The 14,342-nt window shown below is 50.8% G+C and overlaps 2 protein-coding genes across 2 annotated transcripts; one reads left to right on the top strand and one right to left on the bottom strand.

Moving 5' to 3' along the window:
- Positions 1-59: 59 nt before the first annotated feature.
- snx1a (sorting nexin 1a) lies at positions 60-6,520 on the bottom strand. The gene is made up of 15 exons (XM_068739128.1): positions 6,391-6,520; positions 4,429-5,299; positions 3,487-3,623; positions 3,324-3,396; positions 3,192-3,235; positions 2,971-3,112; positions 2,804-2,882; positions 2,649-2,724; positions 2,413-2,526; positions 2,199-2,292; positions 1,885-2,090; positions 1,491-1,634; positions 1,341-1,421; positions 1,181-1,252; positions 60-1,095 (listed from the first exon to the last, which is right to left on the bottom strand). The coding sequence occupies exons 1-15, from the start codon at positions 6,517-6,519 to the stop codon at positions 1,045-1,047; spliced, it is 2,313 nt and encodes a 770-aa protein (XP_068595229.1). The 5' UTR covers position 6,520; the 3' UTR covers positions 60-1,044.
- A 166-nt stretch (positions 6,521-6,686) lies between these two features.
- Positions 6,687-13,540, top strand: sv2 (synaptic vesicle glycoprotein 2). Its single transcript, XM_068739570.1, has 13 exons — positions 6,687-6,806; positions 7,785-7,865; positions 8,126-8,287; positions 8,974-9,136; positions 9,310-9,431; positions 9,635-9,798; positions 9,893-9,973; positions 10,250-10,348; positions 11,733-11,821; positions 12,116-12,243; positions 12,346-12,441; positions 12,532-12,691; positions 12,934-13,540. Exons 1-13 carry the CDS (start codon positions 6,734-6,736, stop codon positions 13,115-13,117), a joined length of 1,602 nt encoding a protein of 533 aa, XP_068595671.1. The 5' UTR covers positions 6,687-6,733; the 3' UTR covers positions 13,118-13,540.
- Positions 13,541-14,342: the final 802 nt, after the last annotated feature.

Below are 14,342 nucleotides of genomic sequence, written 5' to 3'. Positions count from 1 at the left end.
ACGACCCAGATGCGCTGAGTAAACGCCAGAGATAAAACACGCAGATCCGATCTAAGTGTAAACAGTGCAACCTTTATTGATTCGACAAGACATTTCCGTGACTGCTGAGAAGTGGTGACTCAGCAGGACAGCAAGCGCCTCCGAGCGTGACCTCATCAACAGAACGCACGTAAATTATAAAGGAAAAAAACAGTCAGAGAAATGTCCGCGAGTGGAAGTGGCGATTTGGACTGGTGTGCAAAAGCGCTGATCCTGCGGGTTTCACGTCAAACGAGATTTCCTTGGAAGAAGAAGGTCTCGAGTCAGAACCCTAAGATGCGACGGCCTTTGGATCCGCCTGCAGACGCCAGACGGCCCCAGCAGCAGACCCTGTTACCGTTTCTGGACCCTGCGGGGTCACCGACAGGAAGAAGTGGATCCAAAAGGAACCGTTTGCAGAACCTGGAGGGTCAATAGTCATCTGGAGATGCAACTTTAACCTCGGCGCCGGCTGCTGCTGCGTGGTGATTGGACGACGTTCGGCCAAACCGGATCAGAACCGACACTCCGGTCTCACTCAAAAGGCACAAACGTGTAGTTACAAGCCCCCCCCCCCCCCAGCAACGTACGGCTGCTACTCAGGCGCTCGATCCACCTGGTGGAAGTGCTCAAGATTCTGGAATTTACTTTTCGTCCCTTTGATTCATTAAGAACAGAACTCGACTGTCGGACGCTGTAAACAAGGCGCCGCCGCCGCGGAGCGCCGGACAGCGGGGAGGCGAATAAACGGAATCACTCGTCGACGCTTCCCTCTCTTTCTCCGTGTGCCCAAATCTCTGCATCTGCGAGATCCTTTCGTCTACATAAGGAAATATTTGTCGGCGGTTAAATGAAAAATTACAATTATGAATACAGAGCTATATGTTAAAGGTGATTAAACAAAACGCAGGTTGATTGGATCGCCCTCGGCAACGCACGCATTCTCCTTGGTTTAAAGGCAAGAGGTAAAGTGGAGGAAAAAAGGCGGCGGCCCAGCCCGTCGTCCAGAGGGTCGGCGCTCCACGTTTAGGCGATGGCCTTCGCTTCCGGGAGGAAAGCCTCCCAGTATTTGATCAGCTAGAGGAGGAAGAGGAGGAGGAGGAAGAGCTCATGTTCAGGTTCAAACACGAGGGTTCAGTTTCTAATTCACTAAGTGAACTACCTGCTTTTGGGACTTCAGCAGACACTCCAGGTACTGAACGATCTGCCGTTTGAAGTTCCTGGTCTTCTCTTTCTGCACGATTGAAGGAAAACACGGAATCAGTCGCGACAGACGCCTCCGTCCGTCGGGTAAATAGCGTCGTCGGGGACAACGGGCGCACCTCAAAGCGGACGACCTCCTTACGCACGGTCGCAGACACTCGGTCGAAGTCTCTCTCGTACTGCGTCACCTTCGCCTCCCACTGTCAACGAGAGCAGAGGCGTTCATGTCGCTCCGGGCTAGACGCCGGTTGTTGCCGTTGGCGACGCACCTCGACGATCTCCTCCTTGACCAGCTGCAGCTTGTCTGGCTTGTTGGCCCACAGCAGTTTGGCCTCCGCCTCCCTCTTCTTCTGCAGCGCGGCCTGAGCGTCCTGCCAGCGCTGCCACGACTTCATCCGGTGGTCAAACGAGCCCTGGGGGGGGGGGGGCAGGGGGGGCAGAAGCTCATTTCACATGTACTTTTCCACGTGCAGCGTCTCCTGGGAAGATGCGCGTGACTTTTTGATGAAACTGTGACGACCGAAAACAAATCAAAACGACAAACACGACTCGGCTTATGATGAGCCGTGGCGTCGGATTCCAGCGTTTATTTTTCCCTCCGACTGTCCTTAAAGGCGCCCCTGCCGTACTGAATCCTCCCCGTTTCCCCGCTTGGCTCCCTACCCTCACGGCGCCCAGCAGCCGGACGTAATCCGTGATGACCTCGGCAAAGCGGAAGGTGTCGTTGGCGGCCTGGTCCTGGTGCAGCTGCTCCATCTTGTCCTCCACCTCCGCCAGCTGGGACAGAGCTCGGGACAGGGCGGTGTTGTCCTCGGCGCTGCCCAGCATGGCCGTGCTTTTGGCAAAGCCGGCTGTGTTTAACGACAGCTCTGGAAGCGAGGAGACAAACGAGGGGGGGGGGGCGTTTGTTGAACGGACCCTGGAGACACCTGGGACCAGAATCCGTCCCTCGTGTCTCTCTATGCAAGACGACCGACCTTTCCGGTGGACGACCAGCGACTCCACCAGAGCATGCAGCTTCCTGAAATGTTGGTCTGCAGCCTCCACCTCCTGCAGCTTCTCTTCAAACCACTGCAGCAGAACAAAGAGTCAGAGGCCGGGACCGGGACCGGGACCGGGACCCCCCCCCCTCCCCCCAGTAGCAGAGCAGCTGGGTTTCTATTGGCTGAGGGAGGTCGCCCTGTTCCTCACCATGTCGGACTCGTTCATCTTGATGGTCATTTTACTGACGGCGTCCGTTGCTTTGGTGATCATTTTCAGGAAGCCGGCGCCGCTCAGAGCCTGGGTGCTCACCGCCCGGGGCAGCTGGAGGCGGAGACAAAGGCGGGTCAAGCGGGAGGTCAAGCGGGAGGATGATCACAGAGGACCAGACGGGTTTACGGGTACCAGACGGGCTTATGGGTACCGGTTTATGGAACAGCTCTTACTTCTTCTCTCTCCAGGAACTCTCGGACGTCAGGATCTTGGATGAGTGACGGATGAGTGACGACCCGCTGCAGATACCTGTCGGATGAGGAAGGGCATGGAACCCATAAAAGACGCGTTTCCTTTTCGGCTGAAAGACGGGAACGTCCTCGCCCACCTCTCCAGAGATCCTCTTCTTCTCTCGACGAAGTCTGCAGACGAGGAATCTTCCTTTCCCACCTTCACCTTCGTCATTCCTGCACGAAACAACATTGAAGCAGATTCCCGGGACCTCGGGGGGGGGGGGGGGGGGGGGGGGGGGACGGTGAAACCCAACCGGCCTACCCAGGATGCTCTTCTCCGGCGGCGGGGGCACGATGAATCCGTTGGGAGCGTGTTTTTCCGACAGCTTCTCGTAGAGGCCGAGGAAATCGCTGAAGCGGCGCTTCACGGAGAAGGTCTGGTTGCGGAACATGAGCAGCGACGTCTGAAACGGAGATCGTCGCCTTTGCATGCGTTACTGCCGACCGGCTAAGGCCTCGGCACCAAAGAAGAAGAGACGTTACCTCCGTGGTCACTTTGTAGGCCATGTAGGCGCTCATCCCGTCCCCTGGAAGCGACAGGAAGACGTCCGCGGCGTTAGATTTGACGCTCGCTTGATGTCCGCTGCGATAACGGAAGGACGGCGAAGGCCTCACCTATTTTTTCGGGGTCTTTGACCGAGACGAAGATGTCAAATTTATCCTCCTGCTCTTCTTCCTCTTCGTCCAACTGAAAGAGAAGACGTCCATGCGGTGCCGCGTACAGCAGAATGAAACGTACAAACACGCCGAGTCGACTCCCTCGGGTTCAGAGACGTACCTGCTCCAGCGCCGCAGACTGAGGTTGGCTCAGACTGGTCGCCGTGGACGACGACGGGAGCGGCGCCGCCGGCTTGGCCGGCGCACTGGTCTTCCTCTCACTCCTTGGGCTGTCCAGAGAAAGCTCCACTGTGGCTTCTGTAACAGAGGAAGACGAGGAAGGTGGAGTTACCGCCGCCGTTGGTTTGTCTGTCTGTCTGTCTGTCTGTCATCAAGATAACTCAAAATGTTCCGGACGGATCTTGATGATAAAACGTTACCAGGAACAGTTGATTAGGTTTTGGTGACGATCCAGAAGAGATCCTGGATTCTGGATCACTTTGAAATCTTTGCTAACAATGCAGTCGGTTGATTATTGACCAACGTTTATGGATGTTGACACAGTCATGTAGGCTGGGGGGGGGGGGGGGGGGGCTCTATCTCACCACCGAATTCCATCTGGATCAGATCCAGAATGGTCAGAAAAAAGAAAAACATATTGAATTCTAAAATTATAAACTCCATTTATGGACTCAGAGATCAGATTCACTTTTACTTTTCATGGTTGATGTGTAACGATACCAAGAACAATCTAGAACCTTTTGTTGAGGATCCAGATCAACATGTGGACGGTGTAAACCCAATCAGGAGGGGAACGAGCTGCTTGGCGGAGGTCTGCGCTCTCCGAGTGCTTTTCTAGTTTAAAGTGGCGATCCCGTTTGATAATATTTGATTATTCTCCCGGTGTTTGCCCCGGAGACATCGACCGTGAAATTCATCCCCGGTCTGACAACGTGCGCCCGATGCCGCGAGCCACCCTCAATCTGTCTCCTTTCATTACCTAGCAACCGTCTACAACGACTAGAGGACAGACGGCGAGACAACAAACAGCGGACACACCGTTTAACCCCGATCCGACCATCTGGTGCTTCCGGTAAACGTTCATGGAGACCCGTGGACCTACCGGCGAATATGTCCGTCTCCTCTTCAGAGAGGACCCCGTTGTTCCTGGAGCCCGGCGCCGTGGCGACCGCTTCCTCCGTGAAGATGTCGGTCGGTCCTCCGGGCTTGCCCTTGTGCAGAGACCCACCGGCGCCGCTCCCGCCCCCGGGAGCTTTGGTCGTCTCCGGTTGGTCCTTCCGCTCTTTGCTGATGGTCGACTTCGAGGCGGCGCCCAGCGGCTCGCCGACCAGATCCCCGCCGGGCTCCTCGGAGAAGCCTCTTTGTCGCTGCTTGGCGGATTTAGCCTGCAGTGGTTCCGCGAACAAGCCGCTTCCCTCGCCGTCGGACGGGGCGACCGTCGCCGGGCTGGTTTTTCTGGCGCCAGCAGCAGGCGGCGGGTCGCTAAGGAAGTCGCCTAAAGGGTCAAAGATCTTGTCACCAGGTGGCGGTTTTGCTTCGCCTGCTGACAGATCAGCACTGAGATGGACGACTGCAGCAGCGGACGCCTCTTTTGCTTCCCGCTCCGCATCACTTCCTGTTTTCTCGTCGCCAGAGTCATCCGAGAAGCCGCCGGCCTCCTCGCCGTCGTCTGCCGCCGCTTCAACGGTAACCTCCGCCATCACAGCTCCCCCGCCGGCTTCTTCAGTTTCGCTTCCGAATATGTCTTCAAAATCATCCGTCGGCTCATCCGGACGGAACGCAGGCGAGTCGGCGCCTTCAGCCTCGGCAGAGTCGGCCATGTTGTTCGTTAGGTCAACAAAATCATCCGAGGGTTCACTCACAAGCTCGCCCGCTGGTTCGCTTCCCGTTGGGCTGCTCAAGGGCTCGGCGGGAGGCTTCGCCGAAACGCTGCCGGGCTGAGCGGGGTCCATGCCGGCGAGGGGGGGGGAGCTCTGAGGAAAACAGTCGCCATCTTTAAGTGTTTACATTTACCGCATTTAGGAAGCTTGAACCTTCGTGTCTGTCCTGTTAAAAGTGAAAGTTAGGATCTTTTTTTTTTATGTAAATCAACACGTGGATAAATCAATAAATCATTTTCCTCAACTGACATCAGGAAATACTTCTAATCAAGCGCCTTGATGCTTCCTGTACTGAGAAGGAGCAGCATTATTTACTTCAACCTCACTGGAGTAAACAGGAAACAGCGCGTGACGTCACGCGGACCAGCTGATGACGTCTTCCTGCTGCAGCTACAAGTTGTTTTCGCGTCCACAACTGCTGACTCGAGTTTTCCACGCAGGGAAAAAAAAAAAAAACACTCAAAACCCCAAAGACAGCAGCTTTCCAATCTCTCCTCTGAACTCCACATCCGGGTTGCACCCACGTGACCGCTGCTCCTCACGTGACACGAGCGTTCTCAAGCTCTCATTCAAAAAAAACGATGGAGAATTTAGAAACTTTAAAAAGCAGAAGTGCCTTCACGTCGACGCCGCCGCCCCCCCCGTGTCGGTTCGAGCTCACCGGGCCTCCCTCCTCTTCCTCTTCCGGGACCGGAGGGTCCGCGACGCCGCTACGCTTAAGGGTCAGATTTCAGTGCAACCAGGAAGTTTTGCATAACGTCAAATCACGTCTGCGCACGAAACACGGACATTAAAGTGATTACATGCGGTTCTGGTTATCTGCCCCCCCCCCCGGCTCGTCATTAAATCACGGCTCCGCGGGTTCCACCCCGTGACGTTCCCGGAATAAATCAATACCGACGGTGTCAAAGAGCGCAAACTATTTAGCAGCAGCAGAAACACGACTTTTAAACTATTCCCTCCCGCTGAAGCGGTAATTCCTTCCGGTGAAAGCTTTCTGTTCGCCGGTAATCCCACACGAGTGTGTCTCTTTCACACGAACAACAAATCAAACGCACCCCTTCCGAAAACAAACAAAACTTTTTAGCTAATTAGCCGCGCTGACGTTAGCTTAGCTAGCCAGCGCGGCCGAACCAGAGGCGGCTTCGCTCGCGTGGGTTCCCCGTGAATCTACCGGGACGTACCGCGCTCACGAACAGGTCTTCCGCGTCGTCTCCGTCGCTGTCTCGGCCTCCGACCTCCTCGGAGTCCAGCGCGTCCGGGTCCTCGGACTCGGGGAACGGAGGAGGACTGCGCTCGGAGCTGGTCGCCATCTTCAATTTCCCTTTTGAGCCACAAGGGGCGGTAACGTCGTCTCCGCCTCGGCTTCCAGCGTTACCGCGTCGGTTCCGGTGGAGCTATCGCGCAGCGACACGCCGCTGGTGGGCTGGCAGCTGGGCTCGGTCGTCGTGAGACTCGGGCTCGGTGACACCGGGAAGGAGACGGGCGAAGCTAAGATGCTAATGCTCCCGACTGATTCTCGGGACCATGTTTCGTCACGCGCATCCCGGAGACGACGAGGCGCGCGAGCCGCTCGTCGACGAGCAGAACTCCGACGAAGGTAAATACAACGCGCACGGAGTTCTCTCTGTGATGAAGTAACGCGCACGGAGTTCTCTCTGTGATGAAGTAACGCGCACGGAGTTCTCTCTGTGATGAAGTAACGCGCACGGGATTCCGTAGAGAAAGATTCTTCAAAGGAACCCGGTTTATATCAAGAAAAGCGTCTGGCGGATCCACCGACCCGACCCGGGTCACACCGTTCCCGATTCCCGGTGTGACCCGGGTCACACCGTTCCCGGTTCCCGGTGTGACCCGGGTCGTCGTCACGGTGCTGGGAGAGAAATGAGCAGCGTGCTGTTTTCCGCCCTGAAGCGTGAAAGTGGCTTTTATTTTGCGATTTATTTTAAATTCGGTGGAAGTTTCGAGGCGTGTAGTTTATGCGTGATTAGTAAACACCGTGGAGAAGACCGTCATGGCGTTTAATAAGTCCTCGATCCACCTCTTTATCTGAATAAAAGTCGCTGCCCCTTCCTCCTCCTCCTCCTCCTCCTCATTCCCAGCCTTCCTGTCAAGTCTCAGGAAAGTAGTATTTTTGTGTGTAAACCGCAGACAGACGGTCAAATTCTGAACATCAGTCACAGAGGACTGATTGTACAAGCGAAATGTGTACTCGTGATACCGGTAAGTATATTACTGTATACCACTCGGCCTTAATGACTTCATTATCGTTGCTTAACATTTGATGATCCGTCTATGTTTATATGTGTGTTGATCGACGGCTGGACAAATGATGCATTAGAAATTTACAATCTTGTTGATTCTTCACCCCTTTTTTAACAATTTTTTTGCTTCTGGAAAACTGCATGGAAAAAATGTTGCAACAAAACCGGTGAAAGTTTTCTCTGAATGAATTCTGTGTGTTCTTGTCCAGTTTGAGGCCGTTTCCTGGGAAACGTTCTGACGGTTGACCGCGGAGCGTTCCCAGCCGACCGTCGACGTTCCCTGAACGGTTGTTACCGTTTGTGTTTCCCTCCAGGCGAAGTGATCTTTGATCGGAGCGACGCCGCCGGGTTTACAAAGAGGAGATTAACGTATGAAGAAGCGGTCGAGGAAACGGGTCAGTTTCTTTCCATCGAATTTAGCGAAGGGGAAAATGAGAAGCATCCAGTTTGACAGATGAACGCAAAGTTTCCGACGATGACTCCAACTAGTGGAACGGGTTTTATTTTAACTTGTATAAACATGACAAAATATTAAAAAGAATCATTTGAATATGTGACCGTGTTCAGCTCGGTTTCATCTAAATGCGTTCTGGCTGAGGCCTCGCTAGTAACTGCCTCCGTGCTGACCAGACCACTTTGGGTTTTCTGCCTCCAGGCTTCGGCTTGTTCCACGCGCTGCTGTTGGCGGCGTGCGGCTGGGCCAACGCCAGCGACGCCGTGGAGATCCTCTGCGTGTCTTTCCTCCTGCCGACGGCGCGCTGCGATCTGCGGCTGAGCTCGTTGGACATGGGGCTGCTGACGGCCAGCATTTTCCTGGGTAAAATCGGAAGGAATCGATAAATGAATCTGGTGTTTGATCAGCCCTCTGGCCAGTCGGCCGGAAATGTCATCGATGAGTCATTGGTTCGGTTCTTTCTCCAGACATGTGCCTTCACGAGCTCTACCTTGCACGTATACGCTATCTATGTTTTTAACTTCGTAATAGCTGGAAGACTGAAACCTCATCGGCCCGTCCAGGGAAGCCATCATTTGTTCCGTTTCTTAATGGACCTCACGAGACTTTACAGAGGAAATGAGGAAGAGGTGATTAGATTTTGAGGAAGATCAGTTGGCAAATCCAGGAAGTCATTTGCAGCCTTGGTGAAATGCATAGTCCAAAGTCCTTCTAGTGTTGCACACGCTGGAAGATTCCTTAAAACCACTGAAATAACCCTTTGATCTGACTTTGTTTTAAACCAGGGATTAAAAAAAAAATTAAAGTTTCTAATCTAGTGCAGCTGCACCCTGAAACTTTATTATGTGAGTGAAAGATAAATATACACAAGCTAAAAAAAGGCAGAGCAAATATTGATCTTCTTCTGCCGCTGTGCCTCAGTGATACTCGGAACAACACGTTTCTCTGACGTCGTGCTCTGTGGGGTGGGGGGGGGGGGGGGGTCTGAACTAAATAACGTTACGCTAACGCTGGTGACGAGACTGTGACTGTCATGGCTTCCTTTGTAGGGATGATGGTTGGCGGCTACATGTGGGGCTACCTGGCTGACCAGCGGGGGCGGCGCCGGATCTTGGTTGTGTCTCTGATGGTCAACGGACTGTTTGGAGGTCTGGCCAGCCTGGCGCCGTGGTTCTGGCTCTTCCTGCTCCTGAGGCTCATCAGCGGCATCGGGTAAGCTGTGGTCAATTGCCTTACCTGGATAAATGAAAGGGTTCGGGTTAGGCTTCAGAAAGCATAATTACATTCCTGGGTTAAGCTCGTTGTCCTGAGACAAGTTGGGCCCGGCGCTGCTTCCTGTCTAACAGGTTAAACCGGTGGCTAAAACTATATCTCCCTCTCCGCAGGGTCGGCGGGTCGATCCCCGTTATCTTCTCCTACTTCTCCGAGTTCATGCCCTGTCGGAGGAGAGGCGCGATGATCAGCGCTCTGGCCACTTTCTGGATGGCGGGGAACATTTTAGCTGCAGGTGGGAGGAGGTGCAAAATGAAGCAAGTTAATAAGCATGTCTGGCGGTATCTGGGACAGGTCGGGGTTGGTTTGTAGTAGCACAAGCCGGGGCGAGGTAAAGCCCAGAGCCGCAGATAGACTGCAGCACCTCTGTGGTTCGTGTTGTCTAGGCATCATGTAATGCGTTTAGCGATAACACGTTGTCTGTGCTTCTCTTTGCAGGTCTGGCCTGGTTGGTGATTCCAAGGACGTTTGCACATTTCTCTGTGGGATACATGGACTTCCAGAGCTGGAGAGTGTTTGTGGTTCTCTGCTCGATCCCCAGCTTCTCCTCAGCCCTCATCTTCAAGATGCTCATGCCTGAAAGTCCAAAGTTCCTCATGGAGGTGACGGAAGGCTGGAACCAGCGTTGGGTGTTTACAGGCTGATTTTATGTTTCCCTTTTGGCCCGAGTTAATTTTTTTTCTTTGTCTTTCCCAGACTGGTCAGGAGGAAGAGGCAATCCATGTGTTCCATAAGATGTTCAATATCAACATGATGGGAAAAGTAAAGGATTTCCCGGTATGAACCTGTTGAAGTTCTATTATACCTTTTTATGATTCATATTCAGCTCCGATTAAAACCAGACATAGACAAGACATAAAACCGCAGAAGTAACGGTGTGAATATGGTAAAGTATGTAACATAATAATGTAAACTAAATATAAAAACTGAGGTAGAATCAACAGAAAAGTGATTTCTCACAGAATGTTACTTATTTGTGTTTAATCTGTTCACATTCTTTAATTTTGTAGTCAAATACTTTTGAGGTTACTCTGTTCTTGAAATGTTTTCAAGGAATTTCGTCTGTATACGAACTCCAAGAAAAGGGAGGAACAGGGGGAGAACGGAACAGAGGGTTCGTGTGGAAACGGATGTGCCTGCATTTTAAAATATGTAAGTATCGTAAAACCTGAACGTCGGAACGTCCGCAGGTCTGTGGGTGAAGAACGCACCCGACGCTGCTTCTATTGAACTGTTCTCTACAGGTTCAATAATCAAACTGGATGTTTTTAAGTCCTTCAGAATTCAACCGATTTGCGTGCCCTCTCCGGTTCTCTTTAGAACCTACAGATATTATAAGGAATAATCCTAATCAGCAGTGGATCAGATGAGATTTTCGTCAAATTTTATATTATTAATGAGGAAAATATTGATTACATGACGTGCAGCAATCCCACAGGACCAGAAACGGTAAATTCCTTGCTGCTGTTTGTGCCATTTATGCACAAGGTACAGCTGTCTTACTCCATTCAGTAGTTAAATTTGAATTCATGTGGAGAGGATGCAGAGGGGGAAACCTTTTACGATGATGTAACGCTGCTTTCGCCCTGTTTTATCATTCTTCTTTAAAATGCCAGCAAATATAAAAATATTCCCATTAGAATCTTTGTGGAAACTATTCGAATGTCTAAGATATTCAGATCTTCAGATTGCAGTTATTTTATTATTTTACGTGTGTTTTTACCTTTATGAACCCCCCCCCCCCTCTACTGTATTACCCTTTCCCACACGCCGACGAACACATTTTTATTCTAATGCAGTAACAGTAGTGTATATTTCTTATGCTCTTAAACACTGTCAATGCTACCTGTACTCTTAATCCTAAATGAACTATACTGTACAGTAGTTTTTTATGGCGTACACTGTTATCTCTCGCTCCATACAATAAGAGTCATGGTAAAAACTTCACCAGACTAATATCTGAGAGCAGAGCGAGGTACTCGCTACTGAAGATACTTGAATGATGACAATGATGATGAATTTGTTGTGCAGTAACGATGACGTTTACTGCAGCTTTGCAGTTCTTCAGTATGTTCAGCATGGTACCAGTACTGTATTTTATATGCTGCTGTTTTATTATTTTCTATATTTAGGCTAGAAATTGCTTATTTGATCAACAAAATAATAGAAACATATACATAACGTAGAATCCCGTAATATGGTGACAAATCTGTGATATATATATATATATATATATATACACACACATATATATATATGAATACATATGCTCGGCAGCGATGCCGTTAAGCCGCTGAAGGTGGCCCGCGATATAGCGAGGGACGAATGTATTACCAAATGAAACAAAGAAATGATCGGTAAATCATCTCTTGAGATCAAAGAATCAACAAGTTACTTTGGCTCCTTCCCACAGTATTTGTAAGTATATGTGTGTGTATACCTTTTAATATCATTATGATCCTTTCCAATTGGACTATTTGTCTTTGTGGCTGATCTATTTTGTTCCACTTTAACCATGTCTCTGTTTCACCGACAGGGTTTCGCGCCCATCAAGCAGATCTTTAAAGGTCCCCTCAAATCCAGGAGCCTCGTTCTGCTCGTCATCTTCTACTGCATCTCCTTCGGGTGAGGAACCGTTTCCCCGTCCGCACGCGTCCGTCGAGCTTCAGGAGCCTGACTGGTTCGTTTCAACACACGCTGGCGGCGAGAGATAAGTCTGACAAGCAGTTTATCATCGACAGCCAGAAACCGCGTTGGTCAACGGAAGAAACCGCTCCGAAGGAATGTTGGAAAGGAAAAGGCTCCACGATCGGCCAAAGAAAACGAAGCGTCGGATAGATTTCACGTGTTTAAGCATTTTACATAGTCAGTGTGTGTGTGTGTGTGTGCGTGTGCGTGTGTGTGTGTGTGTGTGTGTAGTTACTACGGGCTGTGGATGTGGTTCCCCGAGCTTTTTCAAAGGCTTGAGGACGGCGGCTCGCCCTGCGCCAACGTGTCCCGCTCGTCTTCCGTCCACAACCACAGCTGTTACCCCGTCAACACCGCCGGTGTGTATCCGGGACGACGAGGGATTCATGCTAACTAGCGACGCTGTCAGTTTTAGTCGACTCCCTCGTCCCGTCCTGACTTGACCTCCCGTGTGTCTCCAGTGTACATGGAGGGCTTCTTCATCGCCTCGTCCAACCTCCCGGGGAACATTTTCAGCATTCTTTTGATGGACACGATAGGAGGAAAAGCTCTACTCGGTGAGTCTAGAGTTTGGAGACGCGCACCAAAAACAAAGCGTCTTTGCTTCAGCGCCGAAGTGACGACGGCCTCGCCTCTTTGTCCTGCAGCCTGCAGCCTCCTGTTGTCCAGTCTGAGTGTCTTCCTCATCTACACGGTCAAAACTAAACTGCAGAGTCTGATCATGTCCTGTGTCTTCGGTGGGGTGTCGGTGATCACCTGGAACGCCCTGGACGTGGTGGGAACAGAGCTTTACCCAACCCATCTACGGTACAAGTCCTTAAAACTCACATTGTCGTTCAGAAAAGATCTCAAGACGGACGAACAGGAATGAAGAACTGGTTCCTAATATCCGAGGTTCTTTTATGAAGGGTGTTCTAGAATCTAGAATTCCAGATTGATTTGCACCAGAATCTAATTTATCAATTTTGTGCTATTCTGCAGAAACCTTTTGTTGTACTCTACTAAATGGCCTAAATCCGGTCCTCGGCGTTCCTCTTCCTCTCTCTCAGGTCCACTGCCCTCGGCTTCTTCACGGGGGTGGGCCGGGTGGCGGCAATCATGGGCAACATCGCCTTCGGAGAGTTGGTGGACACGAACTGCGCCGTCCCAATCCTGCTGGTTTCGCTTCTGCTGCTGGCCGGAGGACTGGTGGCTCTTCTCCTGCCACAAACCAAGCAGACGGCGCTCACCTGACCGCTTGTTGCTTTGATCATGTTGTTACTGAGCAAGCAGCCCCTTTGTGGAAGCGGATTTGAGGCTCTCTGCTTTCGTATCGCTGAATCTTTGTGACGTTTCACCATAAATGGAACCGAAGGCTCGAGACCCGTGTTCTACCTTTCCGTCTTACCCTCGTTCCATCCCTCCTCCGGCTTTGAAAATTGTCCAGTAGCTTTTTCTGACAATCAGACAAACAGATTTGAGTGAAGTTATGTGAGTGAATCTGATGGGGGGCCCCTTTCCTGAAAATATGTTGTCTCACCTTGGACAACAAGTCTGAGGCGTCTCACAGTAATCTGATCACTCAGAGCTTTGGTTATGTGAATATTTTCTGAAGAATATTTTATGTTTCACATCCTTCCTGCACACATAATAAAGGCCTTTTGTCACTTTTGTTCTCTTTCACTGTTTATTGTATTTATTGTAAACAAACCAAGACCATCAACAGTGACTAATTAATGTTAACAGTGACATCGATGACGCCCATTTACCTTGGTATCAATTCACACCTTCACGTTCCGGAATACTCACGTTGAAATTCAAACAAATCACGTAACGCCACCCAACGAGACGTTTGTCATTCGTGTCTTTTATTGTGAAAATCCTCCTGTGCCGTAATCGGCATCTCGTGATGCTCCACCTGTCGGGTGGAGGAATGACCCCCCCCCCCCCCCCCCCCCCCTCGATCAGGTACCAAAGCTCACTAACGTGGCTTTAAATTAAAGTTATATTTGCGTTTGATGACACTGCGCCGCATCCAAACCACGAGACAAACAGCACAACGGTCTTTCTGTCATCTTTATTCGTATAATAAATAAAGTTGGAATACTTCAGGATCACAGCCACACACAGATAAACCGTACCGGGATGCAGGTAAAACAAATCGTCTGACGGGAACAGTGTTTGGGAGAGCAGCTTCAGAATCCCTCTCGTCTTTTTAAACAGCAAAATGACATTTTATTTCTCTTTGCTCCTTTTCTGATCACGTTTTCCGCTCCTCTGGTAAAACACAGTTGTTGAATTTTCCAGGAGCGGATAAATGTGTGTTCAATATAAAAAATGCAACGAGAGAAGACGTGACCTCTGACCTGAACGTAAAACAGAAAGGCATGAGAACAGCTGCTTGAGAAATGAGATCAAATCATCAAACGCAAACTGACTATTGATCGCCGACACGTCGGCGTGGTGATAAAATAACCTG

This window comes from Brachionichthys hirsutus, chromosome 5, assembly GCF_040956055.1.
Source record: "Brachionichthys hirsutus isolate HB-005 chromosome 5, CSIRO-AGI_Bhir_v1, whole genome shotgun sequence".
In the NCBI taxonomy this organism is placed as follows: domain Eukaryota; kingdom Metazoa; phylum Chordata; class Actinopteri; order Lophiiformes; family Brachionichthyidae; genus Brachionichthys; species Brachionichthys hirsutus.
Note: the sequence above shows the minus strand (reverse complement) of the source record. Positions and strands in the feature narration are given on the sequence as shown.